Below are 19,491 nucleotides of genomic sequence, written 5' to 3' on the forward strand. Positions count from 1 at the left end.
GATGCTGAATTGCGAATAGATGATATGATCATACATGATAGAGACCAAGACTATACATCACCTCAAGTCATCTGTATCTTGGAATACGATCAATACGATCCGAAAGGAGATCATTGAAGCTTGTCTATAAAATTCAAGCAAGCAAGAAGAGAGGCTCACGCGATATCAAGCACAGCGTCACTATGGAAGATCTCTCCGATAGGCCAATAGCCAAACGATCTCGGTCTAGCCAAGAGAGTAATTCTATATCGTCTCTACTTAGTCTCCCTGATGAGATCCTAGAGCAGATTTTCTTGGCCTTGGATACGAATGATAGGTTGAGCCTTAGATGGGTAAGTCTCTCCTTGTGTTCATTTCAATCTTAACCATCGATCGTACATTGGGTCTTTAAACTGATCATTCTACCCTTTGTCCTTGCGTCTCCGCCATACTACAGGTTTGTACATCCCTCCAACATGTCTATACTTCATCTGCATTACTACAATATCAGTTTACTCTGCATTTATCCGGATATCTTGATGTCCCATTCCGATCACCTCCTTCTACATCTCCACTTGCGAAACCTGAGTGTTCGTCAAATACCTCGGTCAAGGGAGACGCTACAACCGAATCTTCAGTCAGAAGTCTTCGTTCACCGCATACAGGTAAACCACGTCAGACTATACCGTCTGTAACATTAGCTCCATGGCCGAAAGAGCCTTCGACAATCGTGTCACACGATAAACTTATCTCCCCAGCGGATCGGAATTCTTTATTAAAGGCAAGAGAGAAAAGATGGGAAACGTTGGATTGGGGTGAAAAGAGACACTTCAAGATTCAAGGCAGAGAAGGTGTATACGAGCTACAAGAAGGTGTATTTCTAATGTGTGATGATTTCAATGATATGGAGGATGATAAGGTATGTTTATCTCCATCTTTACTTTTGATTCTGAATTTCATAATTCGCATTGATCACAATTATGGAATGTTAACGGTACTCTGGACTTAGCCATCAAGCATTCGACTGATACCTCTACCATCAATGCAAGATCCTGATCTTGAAGATCCACCGATACAGACCTTATCTCATAAGACTGATTTTCCAATATCAGATCTCACAATGGATCCAACGCAGGATCTGATAGTGGTCAGTGAATACAGGTAAGTTCTATCCATTTTGATCGGAAATATACATACATTTTACCCTGAAGACGATCTGTCTATGGCCCTTACTGATTGATCCGTTGATTTGCTGTAGACCTGAATCTTCTGTCGTTGATCGGGCACCACCCACTCATCGGTACCATCTCCTGACCTTGTCAACACTCCAACCCCATCCTCTAGCGAAATCACCTACATTAGATTTCCCCCCTTTCTCTCAGGCTATAATGGATACCCGTCAATTATTGCAGATAATGGGTGATACTCTCGTAGTCCAGGTCTCAAGATATGCTCCAGCTTGGGTTTTGGCTGGATTAGGTTTCGGAGTCGGTGCATTGGGTCCATTAGGTCACGAGGAGGAATTGGTAGCTTGGAATTGGAAAACTGGAAAAGTCTTATCGGTGTGTTGCCTATTTTTTTCGCTTTTCAGCAAAATCAGAGGTCTTGCTAATCTGTGTCGCAATTTTCTAGCGCATATCTTTACCAGAAAATGGATGGTTTTCTTCATTTGCTCTTTTAACGCCTACCACTTTCTTGATCACTTCAACATCGAACATCTCTCCCGTATTCCCCCAAGAAACTCGTTCAGTAGGGTCTGTATTTCCACCGGTCATACAAATCTATTCTTTTACTTCTGATCCTAATAACCCTATAAATCCTGTGCAGCCATTAGATACAGATCCGATGGATGACACTACCCCTCGACCTGTCTTACTAGCCCAACTACACATACCGCAAATTGCAGATAATGTATCCATAACATCATTTGACGTACGGCCTGATCCAGCTTTCCCACCACATCAACCCGGTGCTGGACCGACATTGGGTAAAGCAAAGCCGTTCACTCAAAATCCAGGAAAGGGAGTCATGGTCTTTGAGTTGAAATTAGTAGGGACGGCCGATGGTACCACACCGCTAAGGGAGAGAAGGAAGTCGTATGAAATCTTCGTGCTAAGGGAGAGCTTGGTTGAACTCGCTATCAAAGGTGAAGAGCGATTGCAAGAAGCTTATAAGAATGGTGGTGATCTTGATGGGTTAGGAATAAGAGGTGTTGAAAGGAATATGTCATGGAGCGAGTGGGGTGAGACAAATACGAGAATGATGGATGCTGTCATGAAAAGAAGAAGTTGGGTAAGTTGATTTCCCTTTCACCCACTTGTTGGCTATACTCGAGTAATTATTGCCTTCAATCAGAATTGAGCTAATTCATTCGTAACAAATAGGTCTGCTCTTGTTCGGGATATCGATATACTTCTCTAGTCCCTGCGTATCGAGCCGAAGGACATGGATTATGGCCTCTATCGGAAGATCCATCAGGTTTAGAAGAAGATGAATCTCATGAATTGATCCCTCCACCAAAGAGATCGGATATAATGGTATTTGATTTTTCACCTATCAACATTCGGAAAGTAAGGAACACAGAACCTGAACCTATGGATTTTATGGATTTCGTCAAGAAGGACTGGTCAGTCAAATCGAGAGACTATGTCACAGTCATAGAAAAGAGGAACATCTGGAAGGAAGATGTGAAAAGTTCATTACCTTTCTTAGAGATAAGAAGGGACTATGGTGCTTTAGCAAACGGAGTAATGTGTGATGATCAAAGGATCATCCTTGTTCACGTAAGTATACCTGACTTATTGACCTTGGGAAGTGTTGGAAGCGTACTGAGCTGACTTTGTCTTCACCGTTATCCCAGACTCAAGCTAGGATGAATGGAGATTGGTCAAGTATCAGCCAGGAAATGACTGTACTGTGTATGTGAGGGATTTTCAGATAAACCTGACGGAAATGTGGCTATTATATACCTTCTTTGACTGTACTAACTGTATGATCAACATTTAACATCAATCACAAAACGTTAATCATCATCCGCGATCCATCATCAGAAATGGCTAGACATCTTTGTTATGCATCTATCATATCGCATTGGCGCGCCAAACCATCCCATGCATTCCGCTCTGTTCGTCTGTTTGACGGATCAGCTCCCCGAAATACCTTTTGCGTGGCACACGGTGGATCCTTTCACCAGGTCTCCTCTCTCCTATCCTATACATCCTTTGTGGAGCTTTTCATACCTTTTATCCGTTTTCTTCATACTTTTGATCCAGATCTCCATGTAGTCCTGTAGGTTAAGATAAGTACACATACCAAATTTACTAATAATGAGAAACTTGCAACACCAAAAGTTGTACTTGCAGTTGGACACCACTATCTCAGTAAAGAAACACAGATTTCGACACGAAACCTGAATAACAAAGAGAAGTATCTGGTATACAGCATTCTAACCTTATTGTCACTACTTATATCTGAGTCTTGCCTCATCGGAGGTACAGTGAAAAAACAAAAATAACGACTGGATCAGGTTGATTCTCAGCTCGTTTTGTCTCACACGCAACCTAGACCACCGATTTGTCAAAATGAATAGCATATATCCCCACTTATCCTTATTGACTTTCTTATTATTGATAAGCTCGATCGACAGTCGCCAGATCACAGTTAAGAATTCATGTAAATCAACAATTTGGCCAGGATTACATTCAGGTGATAATAAGACCCAACCGTTTGAAGCTCGAGGATGGGAACTCGGACCCAAACAGGAAGATACATTTCCGGTTCCTGACGATTGGACTTCAGGTAGGATATGGGCAAGAACAGGTTGTACGATTAACGAATTGGGTTTATTCGTTTGTTTGACTGGAAATTGTGGTAATGGATCTGCTACTGATTCGATTTGGTAAGTGATCCATTCATCTTGGAGCTGTGATCGCTTTTACAGAAACTTGAGCTAATAGATGATCGTCTGCGATGATTGATATTCTACTGTAGTCACGTCTCGAATGATCCTCCTGCCACACTTGGTGAGTTGTTGAGATTTGATAACATTCCTCTCCATACAGTATACTTTACAGCACAGGTAGCTGATTTAGACACTCTGTGTTCATGTACCACAGCCGAATTCACTCTTTCACCTAATGGTTCAGACAATTATGATATCAGTCTAGTTGATGGTAAGTCTGCTTTATCAAATGACAGTTCTGGATATTTTGATGCAAAGCCAAAATTGATGGCATTCATCTTCTGTATCAGGCTTCAACGTTCCCTTGAATATATATAACTCTGATCCGAAATGCACTTCACCGATATGCGAAGGAAATATAAATAAATATTGTCCATCCGTTCTTAAGACTGGATTAGATACAAATGGTATCAATTTAGGTTGTATGACACCTTGTAATGCTGGATTTGGTGATGAGTTATACGGTAATAGAGCTTGTTGTACTGGTGAGTTTTTACACTTTCACTCGTTTGATCTGATCGAAGAACTTCTGTTCTCCTCTGATTCCATGATGTGTTCAGGTGCATATGGGAATGATAGCATGTTATGTGAATCTTGCGGAATGGATTACTATGATTTATTTAAAGATAATTGTAATCAAGCTTATGCTGTGAGTATACTTGTAATTCCATTCCATACTGTATACTATTATCCCGTCCCATTTACTATCAAGCTATAACTGGACTCTTTGATTTTTGAGTGATGAAGAGACGAAGAGAGATAGTCATGATTGACTGATACTGTGTTCTTTTGAAATCTCATACAGTACGCATACGATGAAAAATCCGGAACGTTATTTCAATGTGATTCGACACCGACATCTATGCCTAATTATACTATTGAATTTTGTCCGAATGATTCTGAATATATAGGTCAAATCGAACCTGACCTTAAATATCTTGGATCAACAGCTACCTGTTCAAGTATAGCTACATATTTCGATGAAACTTTCTCAATCAGACCTAGTCCAACTAAAATACTCACTAGTGGGACTTTGGATGTCGTCGCTACAGTAGCTACTGGTATCAATGGAGCAGCTGCTATCCAACTCGATGGTATTGGGTCTGCAGCTACAGCCACAGCTACAGCTTCTTCCACATCTCAAAATGCCAGTCCTGCAAGTGGTATAACCACAACTTCATCTCCTACAACTTCTGCTACCTATCCTTCGGGATCGGACAGTGAGACTCGATCGGAAAGTGAGGCCCAAACGAACTTAGGTATAGTCAGTGTACCACAGACCATTGGACCTGCAATTCCAGGTATCTCAGTCGTGAATCATATGGTCGCACTAGAAGAGACTACAACATCGGTGCAACCTTCATTTGGAACGTCGGAATCACCATCAACTTCTGCGCCTCAAACATCTGAACCCATCACTTCAACCCGAATTCATACGATAGTCACTACGACTACTCTACCTGACGGTTCATCTAGCACTTACGAACCAAAAGTGACTTCTGCATTTACCGTGATTAACGGAAACACTCTCTATCAAGTTTTGGGTGGGAGTAAAACCGCTCAAGTGGAAGGTCATAGTACACAGGGCGCCGCACAGGGTCAATGGTTGAAAGCTGTTCCTATGCAACATGCTGGATAAAGTAAAGATCTTCTCAACTTTGGCTTCTTGAAAAGGACTATCAGCGTGATACACGATACTGATGTCTGAGTTGGAACCTTTCAGTAATGTGCAGTGTTCGCTCATTGAGATACAAGAAGATGAGAATAGTAGAAAAGGATGCACGTGGACGTATAACATGTCATGTACTCTTATGAGATCTCACAAATACTCTTTGTCATTTTCGTTCTGCGTTACCGACTATCCACGCTCGTAGCTTGCACAATCACTTATCTCCAAAGAAGATTCCTCATGAAACAATGTATGTTCTTTCTTGATCTCTGACTATGTCATCTGGCTATCCATATTCCCTCTTCTTCTTAGATGCTAGACAAAGGAGATAATATCGGTATGACCTTCTACGAAGGAAAGCATTAAGACTTGAGACGGTGTACTTTTCCCCGATATCCGTAAAGTATTTTCCCTTTGACTTTTGTGAAGACAGTCCTTGTGCAGTAATAGGATAACAGTATCACCTAGACGAAAGAGGTCTTGAGGTGTCTACTCAAGTTAAGATCATGTACAGCCTCTCACTTACTCATTGCAGGGTATGTAAACGCATGATATATGTACGTTTCCCAAAGCTCACAGCCTGCTCAATATCCCCAACGTCGCCTGCATTTGCATACACGTTTCCATGCCAAATCCCCTCATACATTTACATTGACATTTTAACACGTAATCATCTTTTCGATACGATTACTAAAGATACACTTTCGCCACTTCCTGACAATACGAAATCAGTAATGACACTACTGAATGCCGCGTTTTTCATCTGCCCTACCTGCTTCGCTCCAGTAAGGGTTCTCATTACTTAGCTTCTTCGTTGGTCTTCATGGCAGACCCAAACGCCAATGAAGGAAGGGATACATCAGGAGATAAAAGCAGAATCGATGACCATTCGGAAGAGGAATCAGGCTACTCCTTAGGGAATTAACCTTGTTCCCCCAACAACGAAATAATTGTGGAAGAAGGTCAGACCCTCGATGACGATGGTGATGATGATGACGAAGATGAACCTTATCTTGTACCTGATTTTGATACAACCCTTGAGAAATCAGCTGTAGGTCATTTCGCACTACCAGAAGCAAGACCAAGAATGAGCGTAGACGATTATTTTCACTCTGGGCATTCAGGAATTTACTCAACTCCAAAATCTGAATATCTCGATGACACTGCAAACGGGAACCTCTCAGCCCTAATCCCCACACTCCTAAAATCCCAGGAGCAGGAGGCATAACAGAATACTTCGATCGTTTCCGTACCGATCCCCTATCCAGATTTGACGGATCTTCGTATAATCTCAAACTAGTCGCCTAATCAAACAGTTCTACGGACGCCACCAAGCAGCGTGAGCAGTCCATTGAGCAAGATACATCACTCCGAATTGATGTCAGAATCTAAGCTGATGCGACCGATTTTGCATCTTCAAACTCCACGAAGATCGATGATCCACCAAATCGGCCCAATAAAGAAATCATGACTCACATAAACGAGTTGAGTCGCCTAGTGATAGTCAGCTGAATGGGAATGAGAACGCAGCGAGAAAGGCGGATGGTTCGATTGCATTCCCTTTTGGTCATTGGTTGAGCAATATTGGCAGCTCAAGGGAGTTCTCTGATAAATACAGTCCCCCAGGAAACATACTCAAAGGAGATGAATGTGGGAAATCGAGTCCCATGTTCGTGAATATATTCAGCGAACCTCCGTTTGTATTTTGTCGTGTAGTTCGCGATGGATTGCGTGATGGATAATTAGTTTGGAAGGACGATATGCGGCGGACATGGGATAAGGCATTAAATTACATTGTTCTGTACAATATGCTAGATCCGATATGCTATATTTTGGAATTACGGTTTCGCTGTTCACTATTTCTCATTGACTTTAGCTATCATGTCATCTACGTTATTGATATTGTTTTTGATCAAATCCCACTAAAATCAAAGACGTATAAATAAGGTCAGCCTTCTAAACTGTACGTTCTCGTATAGATAAGATCGGATACATGTCAAGAAGATCGGGTACTTCTTCCCTTGTTTACGTCTGGCTGTCTTCCCTACTTTTCCCCATCTAGAGAGGCAAAGGATTCACTCACTTGCTCTTTGGTCAATGATATACCTTTACTACCAGGTTTCATCTGACCTGTCCCTTTATCCTTATACATCTCTCTCATATCTACCAGGACTTTCCCTTTGAATGTTCGTACTGTTAATCGTCTTACTTCAGAGAGCTGTTGTGGGTGTTTTGTCAGCGATATGATATGACATGTCAATGACACAGTAGAGAGATAGCCAATTACCTTGATATATTGATCACCTTGTTCATTCTGTTCTACTTCAACTGCACCTTCTTCATTTGAAGTGTTCTTTTTCACTTTCTGTCGTACGGATACTATATCAGCTGGCTTTCTGTGGAGGACATGCCATAGTCCTGGCAGATGAACTGATGTCATTTACTGACTTTACTCTTGGGTTCATCATCTGATTTGTTTGGCTTTGAAGTTGAAGCTTTCGATACGGAAGGTTTTACCTATGATTGCTCGCTTAGCCTAGCCAAATGGTGATATGATTTACTTACATCGGAATCGTCATCGGATGAGCTCAAAGCCCTTCTTGGTGGCATGACAAGTGGTAGTGATGGTACTTAGACCAGATCGAGAGGGGAGAAGAGAATTGGTATAACGATTCAACGAATATATCACATTTTTAGCATTCCAAAGACGCGTATCGATGATAAATGATGTAGAGTTGACTAGTACTGGACTCCGTGCATGGTAAAGCATGCGGAGCCCCACTCGCCACATCCCAAAAGTCGCGAAGACGATACAAGAAGCAGAAAGACTTTAACGAACGCTCAGTACTGCTTTGAGCGATAGACACCAATACCTATTCAACACACATGCAAAGAGACTTGCATACCTCAAGCCTATCAAAGGCGATGATCTGAACTCTGACGCAGTGATATTTTGAATTTTATACATGTTGACTGTCATGACTTCGAATCTCGCTTTCTCTCAGCCTCGTCTTTTCCCTCCTGTCCTTCTATGCTTCTATGCCATCTCTACATCTTCACCGCCTGATACAGCCGCTGCTTTCGTCACTGGTGGAGGTAATGGTGCAGAGAACATTTCGGGATTACCAGATGATGAAGGAAGATCTGCACCATTCCCGTTATTGCCAAGAGTCGATGCCGAATCAAATGGTGATGTTTGAGGTGCTGAATCCCATGGATTTTGGAATCTAAAATTTTGACAAATCAGGTCAGCTCCCATATCCGCGTAACATCAGCAGAGATCGATCATGATCCAGCAGAAGATTTAAGTTGATGAGCATCTCAGATCTTGAACTTACCTCGTCACTTTTGGTTTTTCAACCAAAACATTTCTATACAGCTTATCCCATTGAACTGTACTTGGTGGATTTTCTTTCCATTCTTCTTCCTCGTAATATGTATTCACATAGTATCCAACCCTGACAAATTCTTTTTCACGATATGATGCCGTTATAATGATGACTGTTACACCTAATATCTCTTCTGATTCGATTGACGGAAGTAAGTGATGTGCTGGTGCTGGAGCTTGGAAATCGAAAGCGTTTATTCCTGCAGGTATGGGTCCGACTATTACGCGCATCAAGCCAGGGTTCAGAAGGTGAGGGGGTGACAGAATGGTGACGAGGTATAGGTCAAGAGGAATCAACGAGACGAGTTTGACATTGTTGAACAGTGTTGAGTCGAGTAGATGGACAGAAAAAGGCAAGGAGAGGAAGAAAGATATATCAGCATTGCCATTCTCCCGAATCGTTCAGCCACCTCCTGTTACTCACCCGAACAATTATCCAACTCCTGATCAAACTCCTCTGAAGTCGCTGAACCGACATATATCAGTCTCCAATCAAGATCTGCAACGAGCGTCATTCATCAGACCAGCACCTGACTGGTTACGCTAGCAGCTTATAGAAGAGCAAGGACATTTCCTCACCTTCTGCTAGAGGTGCTATGGCTTCAAATTTGATTCTGAAGTGATATGGGTCATCGAATTTTGCTGGGTTATTCACCAATTCTATATTTCGTATATTGACCTACGAGATTAATTGATGAAATTATCAGTACTTGATCTGATTCACCCTGAGATTAGTCACGAGCTCTACTTACGATGGACTATTGGACCACACACAGAAGATAAACATGGAATAAATCAGCATCATCTTCGACACAGCGTCACAGCGAAGAAAGTGGATTTACCATGATGGATGAGCTGATTTAAGCTAGTTTTGATATGAGCTTGAGTATAAAAGTGAAGCACCCAAAAATGATGGATTTTGCTGAGCTGTTTTGTGATTTGAACTAAGTGATTGATGCTACTGAACTAGTCTTCGTTTAGATGTCAATTTTGATGATCGAGGAAGAGACAGGAAATATTGAACAACGAAAGAGACAGACGCGCTTTCAACAGAAAGGAACTGATTTCAGACGCGAATCCCATGTTAAGGGGAGTGATTTAATGATATGACGTGGAGTAATGTTCCAACTTTCATCTAAGCGTGATATCGCGGAATCAAATATATCACACGGGCATACACTTGATCCTCCACTTTCTTGTTTTTGCTGAGTTGAACAGATAATTTCGAGATTAACAATTCGAGGCTTTTACTTTGATCTTGGGATTTTCAACTTGTTGAGAGAAACATTAATACGCACACAGGCTCAGGTCAGACTATATGCTCAAGCGCTCCATCTCGACTAGGATATTTGCGCAACAACAACACCTCACATCGTCCAGCAAATCCATCAGTGTTATACGGATACGAAAGATGTCCTCTTCAACTTCAACTCTCTCAAACACTACTGATCCAACTCCGGATATACCATATACCGTGCCTCTCCCCACTGGTACACCCAAAGATCACACCACTCACACAGAATCAACCACTACAATATTCTTACCTAAAGCAGGAGCTTTCTTGAATCCCGTTCAACATTATAATAGGGATATGAGCGTTGCTGTCATCAGAGCTTGGAATGAATTGAGAAAAGAAGAATTGGAAGCCAGATTCAGATCTAAATTGGAGAAAAGAGGTGGATTACCGAAAAAGAAAAGTAAATCGAAGAAAAAGGCTGGAGTAGAGGAAGTAAAAGAGCACAAAGGTCAGCTGTCTGTCAAGGCTGTGCAGACTCTTTAGCTGACTTGTTGCTAGTAGCTGAAGAATCTGCAGCAGATGCCCAAGCTGAGGAAGGACCACCAGTGATGACCGGAGAAGAATCTGTAGCTGGACCCTCAACAGAGGTCAGTTGTGCTTACCCTCTGATCCTGTGACGATGTATGCCAACCAACGCTCATATTTTTAAACACACATAGCGCAAGTTCAGACCACCATCCATAAATATTCTAGAAGCTCTTGCTGCGACCGGATTACGTTCAATCAGATATGCGAAAGAAATCCCAAATGTCAAGTGAGTATCCCATACCGTGACGCTTACTCCAATACGAGTTTGATGTGCTTATCATCAAATTCGCAGATATGTCCTCGCAAACGATCTTTCACCGTCTGCATGTGAAGCTATGAGAAGAAATGTAGAGTTCAATGGTGTAGGGGAAGATTCTTTACGCGTCCGCACATCACTGCAGCCAGCGCAAGATGCAGACGGGTCAGCAGAAGAGCGATCTGCTGCCGACACTGTCGAAGTCAAGAAAGAGCAGCCTTTAGGAGACGAAGAAAGTAAAGCTGAACCTCAAGAGGTTGTAGAAGCAGAAGAAGGTGTTGAACCTAAAGATCGTGTAGGAAGGAGGCCAGACTGTAGAGGCAGAGTGAAGATCAATGAAGGGGATGCTTGGTGAGTGTTCTATGAGACTCTAACGACAGATTATGCGTACTGACTTCGGATGTTTAGCGCCTTCATGTATTCACATAGATCACCTGTTGGTCCATCTTCCAGAGTAGATGTAGTGGACTTAGATCCATATGGAACGGCCGCTCCTTTCATTGACGCTGCTTTGGGATGTATCTCAGATGGAGGTGAGCCAAATCGACTATTCTATCCTTCATATGGGTCAGAAGAACCACTTATCATCTGTGATCAGGTCTGCTCGCTATCACATGTACAGATTTAGCTGTTCTTGCAGGACAACAATATCCCGAAAAATGGTAAGTCATATATACATACACATGGCCTCAACCCGTAGATAAACCGAAGGAGCTGACATAGTGTATGCGTTTGCTAGTTATTCAAACTATGGAGGAGTCAACGTTCACGCTGAATACACCCATGAAGCTGCTCTTCGATTAGTCTTACACTCAATAGCAACTTGCGCAGCTCGATATGGTCGATATATCACTCCTTTATTATCATTCTCTATCGATTTCTACGTTAGATTGTTTATCAGGGTTGATACTAGACCTGAACAAGTAAAACGTTTAGCAAGGTGAGTCACTTTCTATTGCACTTCAATCTGTTAACATCACTTTATAACCGACTTAAGTTGACTTTGTATGCTGATACCGCGATATTTGGGGTCTTCATAGTAACACAGGGGTAGTTTATACGTGCAATTTCTGTGAAACACCTGTGATTCAACCTTTCGGTAGAATAATAGAGAAAGAGTCTGGTAAAGGTGTTAAGATGAATTCATTCAAAACCCACGCGGGACCAACTGCAACTGATGGTTCGCATTGTGTGGAATGTGGTGGTACAATGCATGTAAGTGATATGCCCTTCCTCGCTTGTTCTCCTTTAAGCCGTATATCGACTGCACATCTTCATGGTCGAATTTGAGTCCATTTGCTGAGATGTCGTTTCTCAACAGCTCGGTGGACCACTTTGGCTTGGACCCATACAAGATCCCATTTTCGCTAAGAGAGTGATGAATGATATTTCTTCACAAGAAAAAGAGTACAAGACTTATTCGAGGATGTTGGGCATGTTGTCCCTCGCAGCTCAGGTCAGTGGCATCTTGCCCCAAACCACCCGGACGCACTTCAGCTGACATCAAAGCTAACGTGACATAGGAACTTCCTGATCCCTTTTTCTTCACTGCTAATAGAATAGGAAAGAGTGTACATATGTCTTCCATACCCCTAACGAAAATACTGTGAGTCATCTTATTAGGTCGTTTGCGCAAATCCAAAGCAAACGATTATCACTAAGACATCCTGCTTATACCTGTTGATTTATCTTTAGATCTGCATTGCTAAATGGTGGATATAAAATCTCAAGATCACATGCACAAGCAGGTGCAATCAAGACAAATGCCCCTAGATCATTCATCTACGATATAATGAGAGAACAAGCTAAAGTGACACCGATAAGGATAGATAAGATCTCAGAGGGGTCACCAGCCAGAAAACTGATCAGCAAACCTATGACGTGAGTGGATCATTTCTCCTATCAATCTGCTTTCATCCCAATCATTTTTAGTCTTTCCCGATCGACTCCGCTGACAGATCGCTCCAGACACACAATCGATTTTACACCTCATCCAGATGCGTCTCTCGAAAGAACAGGAAAAGAGACCTTCTACCAAATTAATCCATTACCTAATTGGGGTCCCGCACCTAAAGCTAAAAGTATACAAGTGACAGTGACGGATAATGAAGGTAAACGAAAAGTGCAAGAGATTGAAGTAGCGGAAGGAGAAGAAGTCGAAGTCAGTGTTAAAAGAACAAAAACAGGAAATGAGAGTGCAGAGGCCATTGATGTAGATTTACAGGCAGAAGAGAAAGTGGACGGAGGGAAGATTCAAAAGGAAGAAGAGATGATGAATGTCTAACAATTACTTTGGAGGTGATCAACAAAATTGGTGCAATGAATGTGTTAAATCGATATAGTTGTGATCCATGAAATGCATAGGACGGCTCCATGGCAAACTAGCTTGTTGCCATGAATATATGTATAGTTGAACTGAATACATATCGCCTGCTTGACAAACTTGAATATGTCGTACGAACAGTACTTTCCTTTTCATTTCAAATTCTCATAATATGGTATCTCCGAAAATGCATACAACAACGAAACACTGACATGATCATACCTTATAGTCTATATATCCTACTGAATATCGTATCCTCCATTAGATCAATTGGTTTGTAATTTCTGCCTTATTGAACTTCTCCTCTCATCGATCTGTGAGACTAATTTATCTGTAATTCCTTTCCATACTTGTGAACTTGCAGTCTCGTTGTACCTATCTAATAAGGGGAATTCTTCCGCAGGTGTAAGGACCTGACCGCCAGTGATCGATGTTTCCTTGTCTCCTTCCCTTGTTGTGTTATCCTTCGGACCGGAACCTTCTCCAATTACAGTTGCAGTTTCATCAGCCTGAGCTTCAGCTTCTATTTTCGCATCGATAGCACCTTGACCGATCAATTCCCCTTTACTAACACTATCTAGTAATTTAACTAATACTGTATCAATTGGTACTTTACCCAAGAAATTGATTTGTTGATTTTTGGCCATTTGTTCTCCACCACCTTTACCGAATGTATCACTTATTTCACCACAACAAGGACAAACGTATCCTGACATATTTTCAACTAATCCCATGACTGGTAATTGTAATTTACGAGTGAAAGATAATGATTTAATAGTATCGTTCAAAGCTGTAGTCTGAGGTGTAGTTATCAATATACTTGTGGGAGTGGTAGGCCGACTGATGTTTGGTGTGAATAATGGATGTAGATGCGTTAATAATGATATATGTTCATCGGATGTTCCTGAAAACAGTTTACAAAAACAAATCAGCTTGAAATCCATATATCGGACACTATATTGTACACATTGTAAGGGAGAAGAACGAGAAACTTACCTGGAGGAGTATCGACAACTAAATAATCTAATTCACCCCATCTGACTTCACTTAAGAATTGTCTTATCATTCCATCTTTCTTAGGACCTCTCCAAACTACACTATCACCTCTATCTTTCAATAAAAAACCAATACTCATAACACCTAATCTTCTCCCTTGATCGACATATACAGGTACCCATCCTGCCGAAGATTGATGTACGGTAGCTTCGGGGATATCTAATCCGACCATTCGAGGTAATGACGGTCCTGTAATATCCAAATCTAACAGTCCGACTCGTGTGGTAGGTGAAAGGGAAAGTAGCGATAATGCGAGTTGGACTGATGAGGAGGATTTACCAACTCCACCTGGTCAAACACACTGAGATTAGCTTGAGAACCTCACACACTGAGTGCTGACTTTGCTTGAAGTTCAAAGCACCCACCTTTACCAGAAAGTACTATAACGATATTCTTCACCGATGCCAGACGGCGGGACACGGGAGTTTCGATGTTATCCGACATGGTGTAAAAATAATTAAAACGAATCTACCTGCGATGCCTCAGTGTTCCTGAGTTGTTTCTCTATGCTGCTGAATTACTTCTGATGATGATCTTGCACGATACTGTGTTGTATATCTAAAGAGATTGATGTAGATGTCTAATGTTGAAATCGTCTTGATCAGCAATTCCTACTTTCTTTGCATCCCAACTTTCTATAGAAGTGGAGGTAAAAATAGCGTTACGTAATAACGATTTCTGCTTTGCCACTGACTTTCCTCGAACTGGCTTCTGGAAAAGAGTTAATTTACAAACCAACAATCTCTATAGTTCCCCTCTCTCATTCTCTGTACGCTATCCATCCTGCTATACTCTCGGCTGCTCAGTATCGGAGGTTTTGCTATCCCTTCCAGTCAATCACGGTCCTGTGACCTTGACTGAAAAGATCTCCACCGAAATAGTCTGTTGCGACAAGCAGAGTAAACCACAAAAAACCCTTTCTTGCCTTTGGCCATCACCTTTCTTACAGAAAATAACAACAAGATGTCACATATCGGTACGGTCAAGCATATTCCGAAGGAGGTGCGGTACAACTTCTTGCAGATGGCCGCTCCTGCTTCGTATGTTGCGGGTTTGGGTCGTGGTGCATCTGGTTTTACTACACGATCAGATATAGGTCCTGCTCGAGAAGGTCCTTCAGCAGAAACTATAGCGTGAGTCATTTCAGCTACTTTCTTCGTTGCAAGGCTAGATAAACTGATAGCTGGCTTATTGACCTCCAGAGATGCGCAAGCGAAAAGAGGCGAAGAAGTACCTGATCCAGATGCAATGCAAGATCCAGACGATGAAAGGAATTTATTCGCCGGAACAGTTTATGAAGCGGATGATGAAGAAGCTGATCGAATATGGGAAAGCGTTGATACGCGTATGGATGCCAGGAGACGAGCAAGAAGGTAAGCTTGACTCTTTCTATCCAATTTATCCAAAGGCACTCTTTGTGACGTTCAGCATAGCTAATTGTAGTAATTGATAAATAGGGAAATTGCAGAAGCTGAACAAGCAGCGAAAGAAAGAGCTTTAAACCCAAAACTTCAAACTCAATTCGCTGATCTGAAAAGGAATCTATCATCTTTGAATGACGCAGATTGGGATTCGATACCTGAAGCAGGAAATTTGACTGGTAAAAGAAGAAAACATAACATGAGATTAGAAGAAAATCAAAATGGTAGAAGTTATGCCGTTAGCGATACAGTAGTGGCGGATATAGCAAATAGGAATATATTATTAGGAGAATTGGATAAAGCTCAACAAGATGTAAGTCGGCTATCTCAGACTCTGGTACATTCAAGTTTCTTAGCTGATGAAGCTATCACTCACGTAGAATGGAGGATTCGATACTCCCGCTGCAGATGGTACTATGACTGATTTCATCGCCATTGGTAATGCTCGAGATAAAGTTTTGTCATTGCAACTTGATAGAGCATCGAAAGATGCAGCAAATGGTTCATCAACAAGTGTGGATCCAAGAGGTTATATGACTGCCTTGAATAGTCAGATCGTCCAGACAGACGCTCAAATCGGGTAAGTTAGCTATCTTTTACGTCTTAAAATTCAGAGGTAGGAGCTAACGAATGGGTGCATAGTGATATCAAACAAGCTCGACAATTATTGCAAAACCTTATTCAAACAAATCCAAAGCATGCACCAGGTTGGATCGCTGCCGCGTCATTAGAAGTTCATGCGAAGAAAATGGTGGCTGCTAGAAAGATTATCGCAGAAGGCTGTGAGAAATGTCCGAACAGTGAAGATATCTGGTTCCATGCTGCTGAACTGAACGTGAGTATCAGTGTTTTACTTCCAATGCACTACTGCCGGTAAGCTAACATACGATAAATAGACACCTGAGAATGCTAAAATTATACTTGGACGAGCGGTACAAAACGTTCCCCAGTCTGTTAAGATATGGTTAAAAGCAGCATCGTTAGAGTCGGATGTAAAGTCAAAGAAACGGGTATTGAGAAAAGGTACGTCATCTGTCATGCCATCGGACCAAGGGTCACAGCTGAATCTGATTTTAGCGCTCGAGTTCATCCCTAATTCGGTTCGACTGTGGAAAGAAACGGTCAATCTTGAAGACGATCCTGAAGATGCTCGAGTCTTACTCACAAGAGCAGTCGAGGTTATTCCTACTTCCGTTGAATTATGGCTTACATTAGCTCGTTTGGAGACACCAGAAAATGCCAAACAAGTACTCAATTCGGCCAGAAAGCGTATCCCAACTTCACACGAAATCTGGATTGCAGCTGGTCGACTTGCCGAACAATCGCCTACCGCCATTGGAGATGTCAAGTTGGAGGATGAAGCTGAGAAAACGCGTAAACTGGCTGCTCAAGTTGACAAGCTTATGGTCGGCGCTGTCAATTCGTTGAAAAAGAATCAAGTAATCCTTTCTCGAGAAGCCTGGCTACAAGAAGCCGAAAAATGCGAACAAGATGGAAGTCCTCTCACTGCTCAAGCTATCGTTAAAGCTGTCATCCACCAAGACGTTGAAGAAGAGGATAGGAGGAATGTTTGGATCGAGGACGCCGGCAAAGCAGCACAAGGTGGATTTTACGAGGTCGCACGAGCATGTTATGTGGTTGTATTGGAGACTTTCCCCACATCTCCTTCGGTATGGAGGAAAGCAGCAGAGTTTGAAAAAGCCCATGGTACACCGTACGTTCTTCTTCCACATCATTATCATTGTTTGTCATTCTCGCTGACTTCTATTTTCAGGCAAGCCGTTCAAGATATCCTCGCTCAGGGTGTACAACACTGTCCTCATGCTGAAGTACTTTGGCTCATGGCAGCAAAAGAGAAATGGGTCGGCGGAGACGTTCCTGGAGCTCAAGCTATTTTGTCCGAAGCGTTCAAGCAAAATGAGGATTCCGAATCAATCTTTTTGGCTGCTGCTAAACTTGCTGCCGAAACTGGAGAAATGGAAGCTGCCACCCAGATCTTGGAGAAAGCAAGAGTGCAAGCTGATACCGAGAGAGTAAGTGCAGATTTAACCTTTATACGGATCCACTAATGCTAATATCATTCTTCTTATCCCAGATCTGGATGAAATCGGCTGTATTACAACGGCAATTAGGACAACTTGATGCTGCTTTGCAGACCCTTGAAGAAGCGATCAAGAAGTATCCAACATTCGACAAACTGCACATGGTCAGAGGGCAGTTACATCAGTCTAGAGGAGCCACAGCAAACGCAAGAGCCGCATATGCGCAAGGATGCAGATCATGTCCTAAGTCTATCCCACTGTGGATACTGGCTGCTAGGTTAGAGGAGAAAGCTGGTGTCACCATCAAAGCTAGAAGTTTATTAGAGTCTGCTCGTATGAAGAATCCCAAACACGACCTGTTATGGGCCGAAAGTGTCAAGATTGAAGAAAGAACAGGCTCGACACAACAGGCCAAAGCTGTTCTGGCCAGAGGTGAGTATCTCCTGTTGCTATATATTACTATTTTGCAGGTAGCTGATGTCTACTTGTGATGTTATTAGCGATGCAAGAATGTCCTACCTCACCAATCTTATGGTCAATGGCGATCTTCATGGAGTCTCCTCAACAACGTAAAGGAAGATCTGTTGATGCACTGAAGAAAGCGGGCGAACATCCTGCAGTCATATTAGCTGTAGCGAGGTTATTCTGGGGTGAAAGGAAGATCGAGAAGACGAGACAATGGATGCAGAATGCCATTACCGCCGACGCGGATTGGGGGGATGCTTGGGGTTGGTGGTTGAAGTTCGAGAAACAGCATGGTGAACTTGTGGGTGGCATCTCTCCTTCACTCTCCATACCGCAGCTCGCTGACATTCTGTGGTTCATGAAGGAACGACAAGAATTGGTCATTGAGAAGTGTATAGCGGCAGCACCACATCACGGTCCCGTTTGGCAAGCGGTGTCGAAAGATCTGCAGAACATAGGCAAATCGACACGGGAGATTGTAGAGTTGGTCGCGCAGAAGTTGGAGTAGAAGTGTACTGACAACGAAATCACTGGAACGGAGGAACCAACATAGTATCTAATAAGTAGCATTGCATGCAGGTCAATGTAACATCATTTACCATTGTGATATACTCATGCCGTAGGTGTCGCTCGTGAGAATTCCTATTAATTGCCATCCGAGTACAGATAGTAAGAAATGGTTCCATTGTCTGCTATGTTCTGATATGGTGCATGGACTGAATATCACTCGTCGACGCCTGAATGCGTTATGATCGGGATATATGATAATCTTCCTTGCAAGTACGGATTAATTCCTAAATATTCCGCAGTTCCAGACTAAAATGGTCCGAGTTTCTATGTTGGACAGAACTGATGAGCAATAGATGAATGATGAAGATGGTCCGGATTTCTTGGACTGCAATTGGGGTATATTTGACTGCTGCATGTAGGGGACGAGGAAGTAAACAAGAGTGACATTCAGGAATAAGGATACGGACAGTATTTCGGGTGATCAACCCGGTTTGTTTTCCCTTTTACCCCACAGAACGCGTTCCTCGCATTTAACTTTTTTTATTCCCTGATAATAAACACTTTTGATTTTACCGGGTAATCACTTGTTACCTTGT

The 19,491-nt window shown here is 42.3% G+C and overlaps 7 protein-coding genes across 7 annotated transcripts; 4 read left to right on the forward strand and 3 right to left on the reverse strand.

Annotated features, from left to right (window-relative positions):
* Positions 1 to 182: 182 nt before the first annotated feature.
* IL334_003156 (uncharacterized protein) lies at positions 183 to 2,905 on the forward strand (the record flags this gene model as incomplete). The annotated part of the gene is made up of 7 exons (XM_062934892.1): positions 183 to 332; positions 437 to 898; positions 989 to 1,140; positions 1,238 to 1,541; positions 1,612 to 2,271; positions 2,364 to 2,762; positions 2,840 to 2,905. The coding sequence occupies 7 exons, from the start codon at positions 183 to 185 to the stop codon at positions 2,903 to 2,905; spliced, it is 2,193 nt and encodes a 730-aa protein (XP_062790943.1).
* A 655-nt stretch (positions 2,906 to 3,560) lies between these two features.
* On the forward strand, positions 3,561 to 5,579 carry IL334_003157 (uncharacterized protein; the record flags this gene model as incomplete). Its single annotated transcript, XM_062934893.1, has 6 exons — positions 3,561 to 3,877; positions 3,970 to 4,001; positions 4,095 to 4,151; positions 4,231 to 4,425; positions 4,501 to 4,589; positions 4,746 to 5,579. 6 exons carry the CDS (start codon positions 3,561 to 3,563, stop codon positions 5,577 to 5,579), a joined length of 1,524 nt encoding a protein of 507 aa, XP_062790944.1.
* A 1,886-nt stretch (positions 5,580 to 7,465) lies between these two features.
* IL334_003158 (uncharacterized protein) lies at positions 7,466 to 8,219 on the reverse strand (the record flags this gene model as incomplete). The annotated part of the gene is made up of 5 exons (XM_062934894.1): positions 7,466 to 7,531; positions 7,693 to 7,827; positions 7,897 to 7,974; positions 8,058 to 8,126; positions 8,175 to 8,219. The coding sequence occupies 5 exons, from the start codon at positions 8,217 to 8,219 to the stop codon at positions 7,466 to 7,468; spliced, it is 393 nt and encodes a 130-aa protein (XP_062790945.1).
* A 427-nt stretch (positions 8,220 to 8,646) lies between these two features.
* IL334_003159 (histone chaperone ASF1) lies at positions 8,647 to 9,842 on the reverse strand (the record flags this gene model as incomplete). The annotated part of the gene is made up of 5 exons (XM_062934895.1): positions 8,647 to 8,836; positions 8,948 to 9,215; positions 9,422 to 9,496; positions 9,577 to 9,676; positions 9,840 to 9,842. The coding sequence occupies 5 exons, from the start codon at positions 9,840 to 9,842 to the stop codon at positions 8,647 to 8,649; spliced, it is 636 nt and encodes a 211-aa protein (XP_062790946.1).
* A 566-nt stretch (positions 9,843 to 10,408) lies between these two features.
* Positions 10,409 to 13,362, forward strand: IL334_003160 (N2,N2-dimethylguanosine tRNA methyltransferase; the record flags this gene model as incomplete). Its single annotated transcript, XM_062934896.1, has 12 exons — positions 10,409 to 10,742; positions 10,793 to 10,881; positions 10,954 to 11,048; positions 11,115 to 11,429; positions 11,487 to 11,611; positions 11,677 to 11,740; positions 11,818 to 12,018; positions 12,119 to 12,293; positions 12,400 to 12,534; positions 12,602 to 12,684; positions 12,774 to 12,959; positions 13,047 to 13,362. 12 exons carry the CDS (start codon positions 10,409 to 10,411, stop codon positions 13,360 to 13,362), a joined length of 2,118 nt encoding a protein of 705 aa, XP_062790947.1.
* A 305-nt stretch (positions 13,363 to 13,667) lies between these two features.
* On the reverse strand, positions 13,668 to 14,901 carry IL334_003161 (cytosolic Fe-S cluster assembly factor CFD1; the record flags this gene model as incomplete). The annotated part of the gene is made up of 3 exons (XM_062934897.1): positions 13,668 to 14,305; positions 14,398 to 14,745; positions 14,823 to 14,901. 3 exons carry the CDS (start codon positions 14,899 to 14,901, stop codon positions 13,668 to 13,670), a joined length of 1,065 nt encoding a protein of 354 aa, XP_062790948.1.
* Positions 14,902 to 15,420: 519 nt separating this feature from the next.
* On the forward strand, positions 15,421 to 18,893 carry IL334_003162 (uncharacterized protein; the record flags this gene model as incomplete). Its single annotated transcript, XM_062934898.1, has 11 exons — positions 15,421 to 15,590; positions 15,660 to 15,830; positions 15,915 to 16,191; positions 16,259 to 16,458; positions 16,521 to 16,713; positions 16,775 to 16,901; positions 16,956 to 17,592; positions 17,653 to 17,911; positions 17,974 to 18,352; positions 18,421 to 18,686; positions 18,750 to 18,893. 11 exons carry the CDS (start codon positions 15,421 to 15,423, stop codon positions 18,891 to 18,893), a joined length of 2,823 nt encoding a protein of 940 aa, XP_062790949.1.
* Between the last annotated feature and the right edge of the window lie 598 nt (positions 18,894 to 19,491).

The sequence above is a fragment of the Kwoniella shivajii genome, chromosome 4 (genome assembly GCF_035658355.1).
Source record: "Kwoniella shivajii chromosome 4, complete sequence".
In the NCBI taxonomy this organism is placed as follows: domain Eukaryota; kingdom Fungi; phylum Basidiomycota; class Tremellomycetes; order Tremellales; family Cryptococcaceae; genus Kwoniella; species Kwoniella shivajii.